The 23,310-nt window shown below is 36.6% G+C and overlaps 1 protein-coding gene across 1 annotated transcript in view; it reads right to left on the bottom strand.

The window, feature by feature from the left end:
- ptprz1a (protein tyrosine phosphatase receptor type Z1a) overlaps positions 1–19,063 on the bottom strand; it is a 62,141-nt gene extending 43,078 nt beyond the window's left edge. The window contains exons 1-3 of the mRNA XM_058766676.1: positions 19,043–19,063; positions 13,810–14,101; positions 13,134–13,410 (exon numbers count right to left, since the gene is read on the bottom strand). Of these exons, the coding sequence (XP_058622659.1) occupies positions 13,134–13,197 (64 nt within the window). The 5' untranslated portion in view covers positions 13,198–13,410; positions 13,810–14,101; positions 19,043–19,063. The remainder of the gene's footprint in view (positions 1–13,133; positions 13,411–13,809; positions 14,102–19,042) is intronic.
- Positions 19,064–23,310: the final 4,247 nt, after the last annotated feature.

Genomic DNA, 23,310 nt, shown 5'->3' with positions numbered 1-23,310 from the left:
TATATGAAGCTGTAAACATACAATATGGTGGTTCTTATAACCCACTTACCTTTCATTTTTACAAATTGCAATAGAACAAAGGTCTATCCACACTATAATGATAACTATATTAGTAGTTTTGTCTTTTTTTATATATTGTCATGGTGGAGCAATAATAAATACAACTGTTCATTCACTTCAATCATCAACACAGTTATAGATATTTCATCATATTTATGACGAAAAAACTTGGTTTAGAAAAGACATTTGATGGTAACTCTCAGACCCACTTTAAGGAGCAAAATAGTTTCAAAATAATGTTGTTTCAAATATGTACAAATTTCTTTTTTTTCTGTGGAACATAAAAATAATATTTTGAAAAATATCGTAGTGCTCAGTCCCTTCAATGAATGTCAAAGGGCTCTCATGTTGTTCAGACCCCAAGGTTCTTCCGAATAGAAAGAATTAAAATTGGTTTGTAATAACATGCAGGTGAGTAAACGATGGAAAATAAAAAAACAGGCAAAGCATCTTGGCTCAAGATTTTTAGGTTCCATAAGAACCAGCGAAAGGATATGAAAGGACTGACATGAGGACTTTAAAGAGGAACAGAAACCAAGACAATACAGAAAGGTAACAAGAGGGTGATGTGAGGAAGGTGACCTTTTGTTCCTTACCACTCTAATGCATTAGGAACGAGAGAAGCCAACCACTCCTTGAAGACATGTGCCATAAGAGGACACTTCAAACCTCAGCTGTCATTAGTGAAATTAAAGGTGTACAACCACACAACAGTCTTCTCGAAAGATGAGACAGAAGAGAGCAGCACTCAAGATTAATCCCGGTCAACATAAGGTGAGAAATCAAAGATCAAGAGGTGATTTTGTTAAAATCCTGCTGACAGGATCGCAGAAAAAAAAGGCAGCGACTACTTGCAGTTAGTACAAAACATATATATATGTAGGTGTGAAAAAGTTTTTGCCCCCTTCCTGTTTTTTGCATATTTTTCACATTTGAATGATTCAGATCATCAAACTAATTTTAATATTACACAAAGATAACTCGAGTAAATACAAAATGCAGTTTTGAAATAATGATTTCATTTATTAAGGGAAAAAAGCTGTCCAAACCTGCCTGGCACTACGTGAAAAAGTAATTGCCCCCTAAATCTAATAACTGGTTGTGCCACCCTTGGCAGCAACAACTGCAATCAAGTGTTTGCGATAACTGGCAACGAGTCTTTCACATCGCTGTAGAGGCCCACTCTTCTTTGCAGAATTGTTTTAATTCAGCCACATTGGAGGGTTTTCAAACATGAAAGGACTGTTTAAGGTCATGCCGCAGCATCTCAATCAGATTTAAGTCTGGACTTTGATTTGGCCACTCCAAAACCTTAATTTTGTTTTTCTTGTGCCATTCAGAGGTGGACTTGCTGCTGTGTTTGGGATCATTGTCCTGCTGCATATCCCAAGTGCACCTGAGCTTGAGGTCACAAACTGACGGCCAGACATTCTCCTTCAGGATTTTCTGATAGAGTGCAGAATTCATGGTTCCATCAATTATGGCAAGTCATCCAGGTTCTGAAGCTGCAAAGCAGCCTCAGACCATCACACTACCACCACCATGTTTGACTGTTGGTATGATGTTCTTTTTATGAAATGCAGTGTTGGTTTTACACCAGATGTAACGGGACACACACCTTTTGTCGCATCAGTCCACAGAATATTTTCCCAAAAGTCTTGGGGATAATCAAGATATTTTTTGGCAAATGTGAGATGAGCCTTTGTGTTCTTTTTGGTCAGCAATGGCTTTTGCCTTGGAACTCTCCCATGGATACCATTTTTGCCCAGTCTCTTTCTTATTGTTGAATCATGAACACTGACTTTAATTGAGGCAAGTGAGGCCTGCAGTTCTTTAGATGTTATTCTGAATTCTTTAGATTGCGGCATGATGTGTTGCTCTTTAAGCATGCTTCACTTTGTCAGACAGGTTCTATTTAAGTGATTTCTTGATTCAACAGGTCTGGCAGTAATCAGGCCTGGGTTTGGTTAAGTGAAATTATTAGTGAAATTTAACTCAGCTTTCTAAAATAATGTGGTTAATCACAGTTCTTTCATGATTTAACAGGAGGAGGCAATTAATTTTTCACGTAGGGCCAGGCAGGTTTGGACAGCTTTTTTCCCTTAATAAATGAAATCATCATTTAAAAACTGCATTTTATATTTACTCGCATTATCTTTGTGTAATATTAAAATTTGTTCAATGATCTGAATCTTTTAAGTGTGACAAATATGCAAAAAATGTAAAAAAAAAAAAAACAATAAAGGGGCAAAAACCTTTTCACAGTACTGTATACACACACACACGCATAAATATATGTGTGCATGTTTATGTGGTTTATGGGGACACAAATTTGTTTAATGACATGGGTATGACAGAGGTATTACAATTTGAAGGTGGTTTATGAGGACACTGCCTATGTCCCCGTATATCAAAAGGCTTAAAAAACATACTAAATGGTGTTTTTTTTTAAATCTAAAAATGCAGACAGTCTCCTGTAGGTCCTTGTAGGTTTAGGTGTAGGGTTGGTGTAGGACAATAGCACATACAGTTTGTACAGTATAAAAACCATTATGCCTATGGAGAGTCCCCGTAAACCACATAAACCAACATGTGTGTGTGTGTATGTATATATAATTGCTCTAGGTATCAGTATCAGCCAAGCTCATTGAAAAAACTCATTAATTAACAAAACCAACAAAGAATGATGCAGCCATATACCACTATATTTTTTATTAAATATCAAATAATATCAAAACTACTGTTTCTAAGCTTTTAATCTGTGGCAATAAGCTTTGAAGTCATCTACAGTATGCTAGCAACATCTACAGTATTTGTATGTAAGCAACAGCATATAGCTAAGATTAGCACTTAAAGTTGGCCATTTATTTTGATTTTCAGTTTGCCTTTGTTTAACAAGCTAACATGAAAAGCTCTTACAAATTTTAGTCAACAGTTAGTGCCATGCTAAGCTGTTAGCATGCTAAACAAGCTATCATGATAACGCTACATTATAATCAGGCATTGATGAAGAGGGATAGAATTATGCTAAAGGCTCGCTATTAAACTCTCCTTGATAAGTTTAGCTTCAATTTCCTGTGAGAAAACAGAAAATGTGTCAAGACAAGGTCAGTTTTTGTCTATTTAGGAATAGCATGCAACCATTTAGATTTCTAATCATGTAATAATTACTATAAAATATTATATAAAAGAGTATTTTACTGAGCAGGCTGAATGGAAATCAATAGGAATAACGCAGCCAGCAAGCAAACACAGTGAGCAAACAGTTTGTTGCCAGAGTGAGCAGATGAAGCTTATAGGTGTGTGTGAGTGTGTGTAGGATACACAGAATCTCTGCTGGAGTGTGAGACTTGATGCTGGTGAAGTGTGTGTGGGTAGAGGATGTGCTTTTAATTGCACTGTAATCTTGCTCCGGTGCATTCCAGCATCAACCCTGCTGTGTTACCCGATAAGACTGATGGCGACCGGGTTCATCAAGGACAGGACATTGATTGTAAGTGTGATTTATTTCTCATCATCCTGTAGTCAGCTGGTATTGCATTAGCCACTATGTTTAGTAATGTTAAAAGCCAAGAAAAACACCAAAACTGACAAATGTGCATCATTTATGAAATTGATGCAATTTAAATATAAAAATCTTAAATTTATGCCTTGTACAATGAATGAATATTATGGGAAAATACATGATTCACAAAAAAAATCTTGTCAACAGCTTTGGTGTGTTCATGAGAGATGTAGTGATCCCTCATTAATGAATGAATCAATCTTTGAATTGCATCTTCTTAATGAATCAGTGAACCAATTTGAATGATTTGTTCATAAATCTGACTGATCCAGTTCAGCTTACTTAATGATTCAATCACTATCTTTCAAGTTCACAGCTCAATCTTTAAAATGTATCCTGTCCATAGGTTTGATATAATATAAGGGTGAATAAATGATGACACAATCTTCATTTTTGGGTAAACTCTCACTTTAAGAAAAATATACCAACCCCGGTCCACATTTAGACAGGTTAACTTGGCCAAAGAGACGTTTTAGCCAATCAGCATGCAGGAAACGTTTTTGTTACTACTGCAGGAAAACAAATGGACCTCGGGCCAACTCACACCCACCACCATGAACACAGTTTCAGACCAGTTTCTTTCACAAAGACTTGCCTGAAGTTACGAGTTTACTAATGTTTGACTTGAGTGAGCTCAAGCTCTTGATGTGACTATAACAGCGTCCTGAGTCAAAAAATACAAAGTGAAGTGTATTCTGCCTCAAATGCAATACAGCAGTAAACATTTATAGTTGGACTGGCTATGTTTTAAATATGTTGTCCATCTGAGCCTTCTGTTTATAGAGCAAGAGTGCTTTGATGGCGTGAAAAGGAACGCCATTTCACAAAAAGTCCAAAAAAGATGAGCAAGAAAGAAAACAAGAGCAAAACTGGAATGAAAATGAAAGCAAATGATGATTATGTGCTCTAAAAGTCATGTCTGTCAATTTAACTACTCTTTCTGAAGACATCTTCAAACTAAATTCTCTTTTTTGCTGTTTAGATTAATATTCAAAGAGAAGAGAAACCAGACCAAACAGGAGTTATCAAAATGCGGTCCAGATGCAAAGTCAAATCTCCCACATGAGCACCAGAGCTCAATGTTCACTAAGCCACAGCTCCAACCTTTTTTTTTTTCGCGCAAATTTTGTGACTATGATCAATTTCTGTCCTTAGTAATATAATTCTGGATTTGTGATTGATCATTGAAAAAATTATCATGTCGTAACTTTATTATTATTCAATAAATGTAATATATTTTTGATTAAGATTAACCATCAATTAATCATGATTTTAAAATGTGGTATATCCAATTAGTGACTAAAGAACTTATTGATTAAATGTCTTGAATCTTATTGGAAGCTAATCGAGTCAAGTCATGTTCTGAGAAGCTGTCAAGAAAATGCCAGTAAAAAACATCTAAGCAAGAACAACATCCTGAGAAATGATCAACACAGATGCACATCTTGTATACAGAGCCATTCTCTCAATGAATGAGAGTACATCTGAGACGAATCATTACAGCCAGATTTCCACATGCTCAAAGACTTCATGAGGAACATAAGGAGTCTCTGATTTGGCATGAGCCAGTCTAGACAAAAATACATTTAATCTAGGGCCCACCAGCACTCACTAAGAGCCAAAACCACAAACAGGGAAATTATTAATTCTCATAAGTAGACATCAATAAGAGCACAGAGGTTTGGACTTTTAGAAAAGTTTTAGCTTTTTGTCACACTTCTCAATTTCCATAAGTATTTCTTAAATATGTTTTCTTTTCTTTTTTCTTCTTTTTTTACCTGGAATATTATTTTCCAACCAATCAGAACAGACCTGAAATCCATTTTTGGGTCACAACACCTGTCAAGAAGCAGTACTATAGAATATTTCATAATATGAACCAATGAGCTCCAAATACTCTTTGAAGTCTGTATGAGAGTATTTTGTACGGCGAGTGATAAAGCAGTTTAATATGATGAATCTTAGCTAATTGGCTGGAGCAATGGGAGTTCCAAGAAGTGATAGAGGCTCTCCGATGTGTCTCCTCCTCTCATTCAAAGCCAGAGATTACCCACTCAACCTAGTACATATTCAAAAAGCATTACTACAGGTTGAATGAAAAAGGGGGGAGGAATTTGTAATTGTTCTTTCACCTGCATCGGGCCACAGCGGTTTTCCCCGGGACATATGGTGCAGGCGGGATGAACTGGATTAACGAGAATCAGCCCTAATTAAGAGACTCTGAAGATCTCCTATTATTTCTTTGATGGCCTGGAGGACCCATGCGAGTAGCTATTTGGAGTGGTATCCTAATTGAAAAGGGCATGGATTCTCAGATGGGGGAAGACTCTGAGAGTATCCAGAGTACTGTCAACCACTGCAGTGTCCTTGAGTGACACTGAAACATTTTCATTTAAAATCTCAACTCAAATAGGAGTCTAATCATCTGACTAATGGGAAACTTTTTTTTTCCCCTGAATCATTTTAGTTGGATGTTCACAGAATTTTCTGAGAATATTAATGTTCCCATAATGTTTGTGAAATGATCAAATGGAATGTTCCTTTAACATTTGCTTATCCAAGAAACAACATAAGACTAACATTATGTCAAATGATAATAATATATCTAGAATTGCAGCCCTCAGAGGATATCATAAGAGGAAAGTAACTCAGCGCTGTCAAATACGCTTGTAAATCTTATAAGAGCCTTGATTGTGAGATAAGCTTTTGCCCTGGTCTTTGTCCCATTTGAGTCCAATCTGGGGGAGATCAGCAAACCACCCACAGCTCATCCACCAGCTGTCTCCTCCTTACCCAGATGTGGATCTGTGTCATCTGCTTGTAGAAGAGGAGACCTTCAGTGTTTATGTGATCAGAACAGTCCATTTATATGACCAAAACTAGCCTGCTAGTATCAAAGTCAACATGTCCGTTCAGGCATCAACAGCGTATAAATTGTCTCGTGATCAGTTCAGATTGCAATTAACCTTTGAAAGCCGACCCTTTCATCAGAGTCGACAGACTCGTGGGCAGAACTCCGACATCCAGCATAGTTGTGCTTTGGCAACCCAAGTTCAAGTCTTGATGAAGTAAAAGTCTTTTAAACCAGACTTTTACTGGATTTTACCAAAGTCCCTTTACGACAAGTCAGTTCACTCAACAGCCATATTAGACTCCCCAAACAGCGATTTCATATACACTACAGCTCCTATCTTGAAAGGGGAGAGTCTGAAAACTCTGTAACAGTTTGCTGAAATTAAATTTTAATGACTTTTCAAATCAGGAATAAAATATGACAAAAACTGTATAATTTTTATAAAAATTTGTATACGTTGTATAATATAACAGATTGATAGATGACAGACAGACAGACAGACAGACAGATAGATAGACAGATAGACAGATAGATAGATAGATAGATAGATAGATAGATAGATAGATAGATAGATAGATAGATAGATAGATAGATAGATAGATAAGGCACACCTCTTAATACTCTAGTGCTTTCATCCTTGTCAGAAGATACTGTGTAAGGTATAGAGTAGCTCATGCCCCTCGGGACCGTATACAATACAACCTTTTTAGTCCTATACATACTATCAATTATTAATCTTCGACCTGCTGCCATTCTATACAAACAGAACTGAAACTACTTCAAGAACACAAGTGATTTAAGAAGAAAACACAAGCAGCTTTGATTGTCCTCTCTTTGGGTACTCACAGTGACCTCAGACTTTATACTCACACAGTGTCAGAGACCAAGCTACTATATCATAGTGTCCAAACTTTACTTTGATTTGTATTCAGCATCCTCTCCAAGGTCTATTGAATGAGAGCAGAGATCTAGACCACACACCTCTAGCCTGGAAAAGAACAGGAAGGGATCTCAAAGCATCTTAAGCTAGCACTCAACAGACCTGCTCTTGTTTTCTCCAATGGCAGACGGGAGCAACTCTTTCAGTAGCATGACAGCAAACCCTAGTCTGCTGTCATTAATTAAGTGGCAAGTCAGGGATACTGACCCAACCGGCAGAGAGCCATTGGGGCCCCGGCAGAGCCTGTCAATCTACACGCACTGAGATGAAGATGCTGAGATTCCCAAGGGACACAGAGTGAGAGAGACAGACTTTCAATGGATTTAGAGATAAAGGAAAATCTGAAGAGATGAAATGGCATATGAAAGACTGGAAATTGAATTAGAGTTTGTAAGTGGTTTTCTTCTTGTCTTATGATGTTAAGGTGTTCTGGAGGGAATTGTTTGTCACAAATGACAAAAAAAAAAAAAAAAAACTCTAGTCTGACCGATCAAACTCATGCATTTACAAAAATCCTAACATTTTTAATCAGGGATGCAGTGATAATAAAAATTTGGCAATGTGCAATAACCATTGTTCCTTTAACAATGACAATAAAGATGTATTCTATTCTATTCTATTCTATTAATAATTTTGCATTTTCTCACAAAACTTTTACATTCCCCCGAAAAACGTTGAATTGGCTTGCAAAACTTATGCACTATCCTGAAAAAGTTTTACATTTGCTTGCAAAAAAATTGTGATGGAAATATGAGGTGAGAGGAAAGGCTATATTGCAACATTTTTGCAAACAAACACTAAAGGTTTTGTGAGCGAATGCAAGGTTTCTCAGGGAAATGCAATACTTTTGCAAAAGAAGGTCCAAAAATACAATTTTTGATACAGATTTTAAATAAATCTAACTACATATGGACAGGGTTTGGATCTGTTTCTAAAAAAATACTTTTTTGTTTGTTTGTTTTTTGTTGCTATTTTAGACTATCTAAATGGATATGAATGTAATGGATCGGATTTGCCAAAAAAAGACGTGTTTTGGCTATAGAATGAAACACTTTCACTATAAACAGTTGATTCATCCTTCAAAACATCATCTTTTGCATTCCACATAAGAAAGCAAGCCATACATGTTTGGAAAAACCTGGTTAATCAAACCTTTTTTTGGGGGGGGGGGGGACTATCCCTTTCTTTTGTAACTCTATAAATACACCCAGCAGTGCTCTCATAGGTGTTCGCAATAAAAAACCGCAAAGAGGAAAGCCTCTGACACTCTCAGTTCAAGTTCACCCCTCTCTCCCACACAGACACACAAAAGTACCCCAACTCGCTCATCCATCCTTTGTGACATGGGAGCACCACCACTGGGACAAATCAGGGGCCCTCCTGAATGTCACACTCACATGCCATATACAATAAGACCCCCCTTCCAGTCCAGACACCCTACGTTGTTGTATGTCCACGAGCACCGGCCGCCTCTTGCCAGCCAGGCACAAACAAATCGAGCAGCTGACAGCATAATTCACTAAGCGGGACTGGCCCAAGGCCATGGGCAGGATGGTGCAGAGATTTGGCTCACCACTAAAGCCCCCCTCACCACCATCCCATCCACCGCCCCGGTCCATTCAAACTCGGCCCCTCCACTGTCTTGGGAAGGAGAGAAAAGACAGGACTCGGAGGCTCAGTGCGTCCCCTCCGCATGCCTGAGTGAATGTGCTTGAGCCTAATACCGAATAATCTGTTCATCAAATGCCCCCGCTGCCGTCGAGGGGAAATCTGCTCCCGTTTTCACAAGCAGATTCGGACAGGGGGTCTGGATGCCAAGCTACCCCAAGTGCCCCCACCAAAGAGCAAAAAAGAAAGAAAAACACAGACAAAAAAGTGCTGGTCACAAACAGATGCTTTAACACTAAGCAAACACAAAGATTACATCAGTTAAAGAAATATCCATAACAATAGCATGACTGCAGGTGAGATAATGTTTTTATACAGTTCTATCAAGAAGTTAATAGTGAATGATTTACATTTCAGAAAAAAATATGGCTAGTCTGTTTTTACTCCAGTAATGAAAGCCAAGCCAATGAATAAATCGTTGTTTTGAACAAATTGGTAAATGATTCAATAAATCACTCAAAAAGAAAGTCACTTGTTTTTTTCCCGTAAAAAAATCAGTGCTCTTGAGCAAAGAGTTTGACTGAATAATTGAATGTCTTATTTATAAAAACAGTAGTTGAATTACAATACAAATTCTGCCAGTTATTAGTCATTTCCTGAATGAATTAGTGTTTTGAATAAATGGTTAAGTGATTCAATGACTCCTGAATAAGTCAGTGATCTTGAATGAATTGTTTGACTGAATAATTCAGACGTAATCTTAAAAATAATTTTTGAATTCAGATTTATGTACTACTCTATTTATACCATATCTTATAATGATAAAATAGTAAAAAAAAAAAAAAAAAAAGTACACTAGTATGCTTTTCTAAATTCAGCCAGTCAATTGTTTTGTTTCCTAAATGAACCAGTGTTTTGAATGAATCGGTTGAGTGAACGATTCTGTGACTCACTCATGAAGACAATCAATAGTTGTTGTTTTTTTTCCTGAACGAATCAGTGTTTTTGAATGAATAAGCTGAATGAATGTTTTGTGACTCACTAATAAATCAATTCACTTGTTTCGTTCCTGAAGGATTCATTGTTTTTGAACAAACTGGATGAGTGAATGATTCAGTGACTCACACATTAAGAGAGCCACTTGTTTCATTCCTGAACGAATCAGTGTTTTGAATGAATCAGTTAAGTGAATGATCATGTGACTCCCTCATAAATCGAGTCATTTGTTTCTTTCACGAATGATTCTGTTTTTTGAACAAAACGGTTGAGTGAATAATTTTTTGGCTCACTCATAAATCATGTTTTGTTTTCAGAATAAATCAGTGTTTTTGAACAAAACATTTGAATGAACAATTCAGTGACTTACACAATAATTGTCGCCACCTACTGGTGTGATGATATAACCTGCTGAAAAAAATCACTGAATATCCCCTTTGCAACTGCGAAAACTCACAATCTGTCAGAAATGGTGCAAAAACAGTTGAGCGAAACAACTTTCCTTTTCTGCTGACATCACTGAGGCCACATAGGCTATTGGATAATGTAGTCAAACAGCTATTTCTGTATCTGTAACGCCCACTTTTCACAATCCAATCAAATCCTGATGTATCAAGTTAAGTTCTTTTCCCCATTAGCTACATATCCTTTTACACTCTGGAAGAGACGTGTATTTTAACATTGAAAAATAGCACACTTCACCTTTAAGCCTAAAACGGTAGGTCTGCTTGGACACACAACTAATTGGAGCATGTAGAGACACACACTGCCACACGTCCCTCACAGGTGGACACACATGAGGCATGTGGCAGGGGAGGGGCCGCGTGAACCCCGGACTGACAGCTTTACAGTCCGCAACTACCATCTGTCACAAACCCAAGACCCGACAAACAACACAGGGACTTTCTCAGTGGAAAAACAGAGCAGTGCCAAAAAAGTGTAGAAGGAAAAAAAACTTGTTAGCTATAGTACAACACTTGGGAAGACAGATGGTGAGAGAGAGAATTCATTCACTAGCTCGCATCCTAAAGATTCAGCCCTTCCTTTGTGCCACACATTTCATCACGGCATCATTTAGAACACCAAACTGAAAAGAAGAAAAGTAGTAAGGAACGAAGGAGCAGCTGAGCGTTTTTTTTTTTTAGCAGGTACCGACTTACTATCCCGGTTCACTAGCTGACTTACAAAAGGGCTTTTCCAAGTCCTAAGCAAAATGGCTTTGGCCAGCTCTTAAAGGCTTTGTCTCAGACGGCATCCAAAAGATTAATCCAGGCATATCAGTCGCTCCTTGGCACTTCGTAACAGATAGCAGACAAAATAATGAGCCTAGGATTGAAGTCTGGGTTTGTATAAGCATTTGTCACTTTCTACTGAACTGGGCTCGGGGACAATTTGAACAATAGTGGCATATGTTAACTTTGAGCCAAGTTACGCTTTTTTCACATAGGGTACTTGCACTGTATAACAAACTAAAATACAAACAGCAATAGCCACATTTTTGTTACAGGCTTAAACTTTTTTCTCTAATTTCTTTCATTTTTCTTTAACAGTTTAGACCAACAAGTCATTTTAAAGGTAAGATAAGGTAGAAATAATTTAAAAGTGAACTTATTGTGCTCTTATTGGTTCCAGTATCGTCAGTGGTTTTAGACTATACTGACACCTATTGGTCTGGATGAATGAAGTTTACTAATTGCTGCTGCTTTGCGTTGAAATCTGTTTTTCTTTTATTTATTATATTCCTCCCTATAATAGACATTCTAGGATTCAGATTCAATTCTCAACAAATTTTCACCTGGTGCTAGCTGCATTGATTAATATATTAGTAGTTATTAGTGATTATTAGTTGTAGTAACTCAGCCATTTGCATTACACCGTTGGTCATGTGATCTCAACATGACAGCGCCCATAAAGGGGAACCCACTCCATATAGAATAAAACAGCTTTTTCTTGTAGACCGCTAATGTGAATGAACCCTAAATGTCACTTAACAGTAAGTATTTACAAGTATTCTTTCCTTTATGTGCGAAACCTTAAATTGCAAAAATTGCTGAGTTCATCTTTGAGGCAACAACATTTCACTTTGTACAGTGCACTACATACATATTGATATGTATAATAATAATACTACAGCAAAAATGAACTGACAGAGATCTGAGTCATAATCCTGATTCTAGAATGTAAGCCCCTCCCTTTTAAGCCTACAAAATAACTTAATTGATTCTAAGGGTTTAACATCTTGTCTTTCTCAGTTTCTCAAACACTAGGTATGATGAACCTGAATGACCTCAGCCACACAATTCTTTCCCATTGTAAAAAATGCATAAACAAAAAGCTGCCAACATAATAATGAAACTCAAACAGACTGCAAGAAATGTTTGTTTTTTAATGTTAAGGTTTTTATTTCTTTATTTTTCCTATGCAACTTCCATTTACTTGGGTAAAGGCAGACCATACTAAAATATTTAAATCATTATATTATTGCACTGTTTTTGTTAATAATTCCTGTTATTTCTATTTAACGTTATTGATTTTCAAGTTTAAACTTGATTTTGTTCATCAGTAATCACATTTAAATTGACAGAAACTGTGAATGAATTTGGCAGTGTTGTGAATTTGGCATCATAAAAAATATAAAGCAATTAAACTACAGTTTCCAATTTTAATGGATTGACATATTTTACAGTGCAGAAAAATCCATTAATTGAACTGATGATTTAGAGGCTTCATATAACTACAAAGCATATGCTCAGGCACACTCTCCGTTTAAACAATGTTTCATGCTCTCTTGTTCATTGACTGCCAATACAATACAACATACATAGCAGACAAAAATAAATAAATAAATAGGCCTGTTTGAATTGCCTCGATGTGACTCATTATGAAAGAACGACTTGACATTTTGGGCATAGATCACGTTTAGCTAGAAATACATCATGTTTAAAGTTTGAACCCCAAGTTCAATAGAAATACGCTTGGTGTGCAAACTATAACATCCAGCACTTTACGCATCTGTACAGCATTACATACACTACACTCATTTATAAGCCCAACAATGAAGGATTTATTAAAAACAGATAAAGTAAAGTAGAGATTCTTGCTTTGCATACCTGTATTACTGAAGAGTGCGATCTGCGCAAGAAAGAGTGCGCATCTCGTCGCGAGCGCTTCCATTATTCTCTGAATGCGAAGAAATATTGCTGTTAAGCGTAAACAAGGTGAAGACAATCGAGATGACAGAGGAACACCTCTCCCGAAGAGCCGGAAGGTATCACATTGGTTGGGTAACGGGAGGAGATACCCCCTTCAGCGGTCAGATCCACTCCGCTCTCCGCTGCATGGATGAGCGCGCGTCCGGATGAAGCGCATCGCTTCGCGTGAGTTCGGCTGGAAGTGCGCGCGCCGCCCACACACCACCACACACACAAAAAAAGTTTGGTAACACTTTCTATGGAGACTGTATATACAACGCATCATAAATGTACAATATAGAAATACAAAGTCTTTTCGGAAATAATTCTAACCACAGACTATAATGCATTATAACCATGTGGATGTTAAAATGATAGCACTTAATTATGCATTTATTATTAATCTTATGAGAAATTCTTACTGCGTTATAATACATACTGTAATGCATTATACTACTTTCATAGATAATTGTAACCATAGTTTCATAATAAGATACAATAAAAGTGGCTGCTTAAAAAAAATATCAATATATTATTAATAATATATTATTTTTATACAACTCAATAAATAAGCTATTAAAGTTGAGTAACTTACATTTCAGGCAAAACTTGGCCAGTTAGTTCGTATAGGACATTTCTTCTCTATCGATGAAATTTGTTCCAAATGAAGGTTCACTGGTCTGGAAGCCTTCGGTCTGGAGCGGAGCGGAGAGTCAGAGGTTGTCCTATACCCGCTCGAAGCGTTCCGTATAATCACTCCGCTCCAGCTCCACTCCGGGGTTTCCATCCCCATTCCTGAAGCGAGCGAAAAACGCTCTTACTCCGCGATCCTCACATCTGATTTCGAACGCAGTGGGAACAGACAAGTGGAGTAAGGTGAAAGATATCTGAAATGAAATATGAGAACATTTTTAGTTCAATGGCCAATATATCATTGAAATTTCCAATTTTCTACAGTACATTTATGTACATCTATGGCCATTGCTTGATTTTATGTCCCCAAACATGGAAACACAACGTGTGTGTTGTTGTGTTATATGTTTCATTTTTACTTTTAAATCATAACTGGCCTTCATGCATAAATAGGTATGATTAATTTTGTGAAATAAATGCTTAAAGCAACAACCACAAAAGACCAAGGTGGGGAATGAATATTGGTTAACTAAAAGAGTAGCCAAAGCATCATCAGTGACCCTGAAACCAAAGATGTTATATGCATATTTGCACCCTTTTATGCACATGCACCCCCTGAGACGCGCACATTCTTGTCTTGGTTTGAAAACAATCCTCAAAGAAATACTCTTGCACAGCATTTAAGATACATTTCAATGCAAGGAGATTACGAGAAATGCAATTATCAGATTTCAAAAGGTCTGGTAAATATTTGTTTTTGAGAAAGAGAGGTGTAACTGCTTGAATGAGATATATTATCTACTCCTCAGGGATCAGAATGTTCCTTGATTCGTTTGAATGAACAGTGTTAGTTCAGAACATTTGATTCAAAAGCAAAGAGTGAGTCATGTTGACTCTATTAGCAGAAACTAGGCTAGGGTGAAGAAAAAGTACAGAATGTTTGTAATGAGAATGAATAATATTTTCTGTTGTATAATAAATGTTTATTACTCATCAAAAATTGTCATTTACCAAAGATGATGGCTCAGTGTTATATCAAAGCCAGTTTCCACCACGGAAAACGCAATTCTGCGAATAAAAATCTGAATTGTGAGATATAAACTCTGAACTGCAAGATAAAAACTTGCAATTCTGAGAAAAAAGTCAAAATTGTGAGATAAACTCAGAATTATGAGGAAAAAAGTCAGACTTGCAAGATGAATTGTGAGAGGTAAACTCGGAGTTGCAAGAAAAAAGTCAGAATTCTACTTTTATATTTTGCTATCCTGATTGTGAATTTAGCAATTTTTTTGGCTAATAAATATGCTATTTCCAGCATGTTCAGCAAAGTTACCACGGCTTGCAACAGCAGGCAAAACACTCTTCAGAAGTAGGTTATCTCTGAAGGCTGTTGAGGAAACTTGGCTCAATTTAATAAGAAGCACAACTCATTAGGCACAACGAGCTCAGACTGTTTAAACAGACACTGATCAAACAAACCAAGATCAGCATCACACAAAAAAACTGTGGAGAAAGATCAGATAATGTAACTTTCGCATCTTCAATGACGGCATAGTAGCTATATGGAACAGGAAGTGCTTTTATTTTCAATATTGTGCGCCTTTTGGAGACTTACATTCAATTAAAGTGGCAGGTTTACAGTTCAACTCGATACAAAAATTGGGTCCCAAAACTAGTAATATACTACCCATGTTACGCATGCAGAGACCATGCGAATACATTAACATAATTTACCAAGGATTATCTTTAATTTATGCAGGGTCTGTTCTTCAGTTGTAAAACTGCATGTTTCACTGGGGGCCCGCTAAAACTGCATTTACATCCATGGAGCAGCATTGTTTTGTATATATGGGTGTATATTTATTTTTGTATATTTTATAAAATTTATAATCTCATCCAGTAAAAATTACAAAAAATAAATAAATTAATGAATAAGAAACAAACAAATAAATAAACATCCTGTTGTCCTTAAATTACCTTTTAATTAAAAGTGTTTCTTAAAATATTTTTTGTATGTTTGATGCATTTAAGATAATAGAAAAGACAAATGTAAAAATACAAATAATAATAATAATAAATACAATTTTAGCTAAGACAGTGTTAATAAATTCAGTTTTCTTCATAAATAATTCATTTAAAAGCATGTGGTAGAGAATTTAAAATTTACATTACACAGCACAAATAAAGATTGTTGTTATTCTGTTTACATGAATTGAGAAAGAAAATATTTTCTGCTGTATGAGGTGAAATTGCTGTTGGGCAAATATGAATAAGTCTAAACATGCCTTAATGTTCACAAGAAAACAGGATTCCACATTCCCGAGAGTTTAGTGCTCCATAGTGACAAGACTGCAAACATCCCTGAAAGCTAACGGATCATTCAAAGCCGAATTATTGACTTTGCTGAACTTTGTGCAGTTCTCCACGGTTGAGCGCATGCTTTGGAAACATAAGAAATCAGTCAAAATGGATGTAATGACTTTTGACACATTATTATTGACTATCAACCATGCCTCTTTTCTTTTCTTTTTTAACATGCAAGTATAACAAAATACTTGTACTATTAATAAATGTAACATTTATTAAGTATTTAGCAGTCATTTATGACAGAATATGCAAAAGATGGGATATAGATGTTTTCACTGCTGTTCTGTGCAGCATAGAGCATAAAGCATCTTATTCGAGAAAATAAAAATATTTTTGAAAGGGTACTTTCAGAAAAAAATAAAGTTAAAATAAAAAAAACATAAAATAAAATATTTAAAAATACATCTTACATTTGCAACTTCATCTCGCATTTGCGACTTTATATCTCACATTTGCGATTTCATATCTCACGTTTGAAACTATATTTTACAGTTGCAACTTTATACCTCAATTGCGACTTCATATCTCACAATATTTACATTATATCTCACATTTGTGACTTAATATTACAATTGCGACTTCATATATCACATTTGTGAATTCAGATCTCATTTGTGACTTTATATCTCACATTTGTGACTTCATATCTCACAATTGCGACTAAATATATCACATTTGCGAAGTTATGCGACTTTATATCTCACAGTGGTGACTTAATATCTTACAGGTGCAACTTCATATCTCGCATTTGTGACTTAATATCTCACAATTAAGACTTTATATCTCACAACTGCAACTTTTTCTCTCACAATTGTGACTTTATATCTCGCATTTGTGACTATATCTCACAATTAAGACTATATCTCACAACTGCGACTTCTTATCTCACAATTGTGATTTTATATCTCACAATTCCAACTTCATATCTCACATTTGTGACTATGTTTCACAACTGCAACTTTATAGCTCACAATTACAACTTTATATCTCATAATTGTGACTTTATATCTCACAATTGCAAATTCATATCTCACAATTGCTAATTTGTATCTCATAAATGTGACTTCATATCTCACATTTGTAACTTTATAGCTCACAACTGCAACTTCATGTCTCACAATTGTGACTTCATATCTCACAATTGCAACTATATTTCACAACTGCAACTTTATAGCTCACAATTGCGACTTTATATCTCATAATTGTGACTTTCTCACAATTGCGAATTCATATCTCACATTTGTGACTATATTTCACAACTGCAACTTCATATCTCACAACTGCGACTTCATATCCCACATTTGTGACTTTATGTCACAACTGACTTCAAATCTCACAATTGCGACTTTATATCTCATAACTGTGACTTCATATCTCACAATTGCGACTTTATATTGCACAGTTTTGACTTCATATCCAACATTTGCGACTTCATATCTCACATTTGTGACTATATTTCACAACTGCAACTTTATAGCTCACAATTGCAACTTCATATCTCACAATTGCGACTTCATATCTCACAATTATGACTTCATATTTCACAATTGCGATTTCATATCTCACATTTGCAACTTTATAGCTCACAATTGCGACTTCATTTTTAACATTTGCAACTTCATACCTTAAAAGTCTGACTTCATATCTCACAATTGCTACTTCATATCTCACAACTGCAACTTTATATCTCACAATTGCGACTTCATATTCAACATTTGAGACTTTATATCTCACAATTGTGACTTCATATCCTATATTAGCTACTTTACACTTCACAATTGTGACTTCATATCCTATATTAACTACTTTATACTTCACAATTGTGACTTCATATTTCACAATTGAGACTTTATATCTCATAATTGAGAATTCATAATCCAACATTTGCAACTTTAGGCTATATCTCACAATTGCAACTTCATATCGCACATATGTTTTGCAATGTTGCTGTTTGTTGCAATGTTTATTGTAAATCAAAATCAGTGATGACCACATTAACATCATATTTCATTGGATTACTTTGCTTATCTTTGATATATCTGATCATGTGCCATATTGCAGCACTAGATAGTAGAGCTGCATCCCATTATGTTTGATTAGACATTTGAGATCTTTGTATGGAATCTATAGTAGGTCCCAATTTTAACAGAAAAATCACTAAGAAAAAGCTAAATTTATAATCTACAGGACATTCATCTCACACAACCCCACAGTGTGCCCATATCTTCAACAATACAGCTGGGAAAATCAACCAATGATACACTAAACTGCAAGCACTACAAATGATGTGTTGACCTGCCTCTTTTACTCTCACGGAACCTACTAGAGTCAGTCCGCATGTTAATGGGGTAACTTGCGTAATGGCAAGTTTGATATGAAGGGCAACAGTGTTTTGTCACTGCGCCAAAGTTTGAATGCTGGGAAAGTTGCTGATTAGGAAGCTCTGTATAGGGGGTTGTACCGAGCTCTTCAAAGGCCACAATGCCTGATATGTTTTGGATGCAGTTGTTAAGCTTTCCGCCACCACAGACTGTGGTTTTCCCTCAAACCACCATTGCCGTCTCCAACAATAATTTGGAAATTGCTTGGGTGCTAATCCAGTACCCATGCTTTCAGAGTTTTTGATGCAGCATCAGCATTGGAAATCCCGGAGAGCCATTGTCAGTTTGCAGACCCATGGTTACCATTCACACTTTATGAAGATTAACTGTCATTGTGTGGACCAGAATGCAACAAGGCCGGTGTGTACAAGTGTGAGTCCCATTTCCCAAACTCATTTTTTCCAGGTCCAGAGTTGTGTCCACTGCAGCGTGGAGCTCTCTACATACCAGCAGCAGAACAAAACGCTCCTTCACAGGCTCAAACAGAGGCTTTAAATCAAAGTGCTTCCAAATGACATCAGGTTCCTGGAGCCCTGTGAGAGAAAAGAGGAGAGAGAGCAGTGAGTGCCTTTCATCTGAGCTTCAGTGGCGCAGCCAAACCCAGACTCACGTCTCAGCCTCCCGATGGGGGACAGACGACACTTACACACTCACACACTCACACACAAACTTCGCATCTCAGCAATATGGGGACGAAAGAAAGGCGAAGCAAGATGCAGACACTTTGACTCCATGCCTACGTCGCTTTTATCTGTCTCTCTCTATCACTGCTGTCTTTATGTCGCTCGCTCGCTCTGTTTTTCTTTCTCGCTCTTTATTTTCACTGCTTTTACTGATGTTTACAACACATTACAATAGAAATAGATGTAATAATACAAATACATACTATATAAAATATGGTTTGTTAAACCATTTAATCATTTAAACCAGACATTTTCTGCTACATTTGTGAGTATTTTAATACATTCAAACAGCAAAAGAAAATAGCAGATTTTGAGAAAAAAAGCTTATTTTGCTTATTTTGTAAAGTCATTCACATTAAACTTGAATTTGAATATAGCTTTCCACTCCTTTGCACACAGCAAATTTAAAAGAGTGGATTTAACTCCCTCAGAGTTAAAATTAACACTTACCCAGTGTTCATATGGGAATCACTGCTAAAGTGTTAAATTTTAACACTTTTGAAAGAGTTAACATTTTTAACACTCTGACAGTGTTAACTAACAAACTCTTAACATGTAAAATATCAAAACCAGAATAGATGATGAGAACACCAAAGTTGGTGTTGAAAGTTAACACTTATGGATTAACTGGTCAACACTGCACCAGTGTTCAGGTGAAAATATTAAAAAATAAACCCACAAAACAATACACGTTTACATTTATTTATTTTATTGAAACATTTTTTCCCTACACCAAAATGTCTTCACACTCAATGTTTTCAATACATGTAAAGAACATGTTCTTACAACAATTAAACATCATAATGTAGAAGCAAATCAGTGCAAAGACACAAAAAACATTCTTATTTGGTCCATTAATGTCATAAGGTTTATAATGCTGACATTTAGGAGGTTAAACAACAGCATTCCATTCATTACCATAAAAGCTGAATGCATGTTAATGCTCACTAATCAAAGTATATGCTGGTGTTTGGACCTCCTTGGAGAGAATACTCTCATTCTTTTTTTCAGCACGATGAGATGCGTTTCTCTGCAGTTTTCAGCCAAGCAAGATATCCACTCCTATTTACAGCATCACAAAACTGCCCCTGTAAAATTGAAAAATAAATAAATATAAGTACAAAACCAAAACAGGATCATTCCACATCCATTTATCAAAACTATTATCAGGTGAAATGTCAGAGACAAGTATGAATTGCAATACAAGAACTTCACCCAAAACTGAAAATTCTGTCATTATTTATTTATCCTCACGTGGTTCCAAACCTGTATGACTTTCTCTCTTCTGAGGAACACAAAAGGTTATATTTTGAATAATCTACAGAAGAAATACATGCGACCACTCTGATCCTTTTGCATCTTTTTCAAAAGCTTGATATTTATTGGCATATACTGACATTATAAGGACAAGCAGGTCCGAAAAAGAAAAAAGGGCATACCACATTAGAAAAACAAAAGGGTGAGTAAATAATAACTTAAAGGGTTAGTTCACCCGAAATTTCAAATTACCCCATGATTTACTCACCTGCAAGGCATCCTATAGGTGTATATGACTTTCTTCTTTCAGACGAATCCAATCGGAATGATATTAAAAAATTTCCTGGCTAATCCAAACTTTATAATGGCAGTGGGTGGGTGTTTCTGTTCAACAGTCCAAAACAAGTGCAATAAAGTGCATCCATCCATAATAAAACACGTCTCTGGGGGGTGAATAAAGGCTTCCTGTAGCGAATCAATGTGTTCTTGTAAGAAAAATATCCAAATTTAAAACGTTATAAACACTTTTCTCTAGCTTGCGCTAAATGTTGTACGTGGAAGTCTTTCCGGGCGGATGACGCAGGACGTCGGTGTAGTGCATGCGGTGAGAAGTGACGAAGGCGGAAGAGCAGAGAGCAAAACAAACGAATCACGAATTAGAAATACAAAACAAGGATTTGTAAAGAGAAATGTCGGAGGATTTCGATGTAAGCCAAGAAGAGAGTGGTTTGTCTTTGCTAAAGTAAGGAAAATTTACATTTATAAATTTAAATTTATAAATTAATATGATGTTATAAAATACATATTTTAAATGAGATCTGCGGTGATTGGTGCTGTTTACACTAGCTAGTGTTAATCCTTTAAAATTCAACACCACAACTTTAACTCTTTACTCTAAAAGTCCTTAACACTGGGATTTCAACACTGGAGATTTTACTGTGAGACAAGTTAAATAATAAATTTTGAATATATATATATATATATATATATATATATTAGGGCTGCCAGTTTAATATGTTAACTTAATTAATTAGTTATTAAAAAATAACGCAATTAAAATATTTTAACACAGTTAATGCACTGGCTCCGCCCCAAACCTGTACGTCATCTTACATTTCACACAGTTGACTGTTGACAAGTATGATGCAGGGCAACAACTCCATAAATGCAGTTATGCCCTAAAATTCAAGATATTGGTGCAAAAATGCCCCTGTATGTGTTTTTGTCTCATATTTATATCATACAATAAGCGATATCACAGGAGCAGCGAGAGCAATATCACACGAGTGCTGTTTGTCCTGAATATCACAAGTTTATTGTGATTTTATACAACAGTTCAGTAAATAAGAAGTTGATATTGTGTTATATTTTAAACACAATATTATGTGTTTTTGCTCAATTTTGCAGAGAACATAATTACCTTTAAAGCCAGAGCAGAATTGTTGTGCGTCTCCGAGCAACACAGTGGTGTTTAGTTTCTGAATAAAACCGCGTTCCCATTCAGTCGGTACACTCAGTACAACACATGACTATGGGATATCGCGCTCTTGCTCCATCTGCTGAAGACACCTACAGTGGGTACGGAAAGTATTCAGACCCCCTTCAATTTTTCACTCTTTGTTATATTGCAGCCATTTGCTAAAATCATTTAAGTTAATTTTTTTTCCTCATTAATGTACACACAGCACCCCATATTGACAGAAAAACACAGAATTGTTGACATTTTTGCAGATTTATTAAAAAGAAAACTGAAATATCACATGGTCCTAAGTATTCAGACCCTTTGCTCAGTATTTAGTAGAAGCACCCTTTTGATCTAATACAGCCATGAGTCTTTTGGGAAAGATGCAACAAGTTTTTCACACCTGGATTTGGGGATCCTCTGCCATTCCTCCTTGCAGATCCTCTCCAGTTCTGTCAGGTTGGATGGTAAACGTTGGTGGACAGCCATTTTAGGTCTCTCCAGAGATGCTCAATTGGGTTTAAGTCAGGGCTCTGGCTGGGCCATTCAAGAACAGTCACGGAGTTGTTGTGAAGCCACCCTTCGTTATTTTAGCTGTGTGCTTAGGGTCATTGTCTTGTTGGAAGGTAAACCTTCGCCCAGTCTGAGGTCCTGAGCTCTCTGGCGAAGGTTTTCGTCCAGGATTTCCCTGTACTTGGCCGCATTCATCTTTCCTCGATTGCAACCAGTCGTCCTGTCCCTGCAGCTGAAAACACCCCACAGCATGATGCTGCCACCACCATGCTTCACTGTTGGGACTGTATTGGACAGGTGATGAGCAGTGCCTGGTTTTCCACACATACCGCTTAGAATTAAGGCCAAAGTTCTATCTTGGTCTCATCAGACCAGAGAACCTTATTCAGGTGTTTTATAGCAAACTCCATGCGGGCTTTCATGTGTCTTGCACTGAGGAGAGGCTTCCGTCGGGCCACTCTGCCATAAAGCCCCGACTGGTGGAGGGCTGCAGTGATGGTTGACTTTCTACAACTTTCTCCCATCTCCCGACTGCATCTCTGGAGCTCAGCCACAGTGATCTTTGGGTTCTTCTTTACCTCTCTCACCAAGGCTCTTCTCCCCCGATAGCTCAGTTTGGCCGTACGGCCAGCTCTAGGAAGGGTTCTAGTCGTCCCAAACGTCTTCCATTTAAGGATTATGGAGGCCACTGTGCTCTTAGGAACCTTAAGTGCAGCAGAAATTTTTTTGTAACCTTGGCCAGATCTGATCAGAAGGATGATCAGAAGAAATGGACAGCACCTGAGTTAAATATATGAGTG

The sequence above is a fragment of the Onychostoma macrolepis genome, chromosome 25 (genome assembly GCF_012432095.1).
Source record: "Onychostoma macrolepis isolate SWU-2019 chromosome 25, ASM1243209v1, whole genome shotgun sequence".
NCBI lineage: Eukaryota > Metazoa > Chordata > Actinopteri > Cypriniformes > Cyprinidae > Onychostoma > Onychostoma macrolepis.
This window is presented reverse-complemented; position numbering and strand designations above follow the sequence as displayed.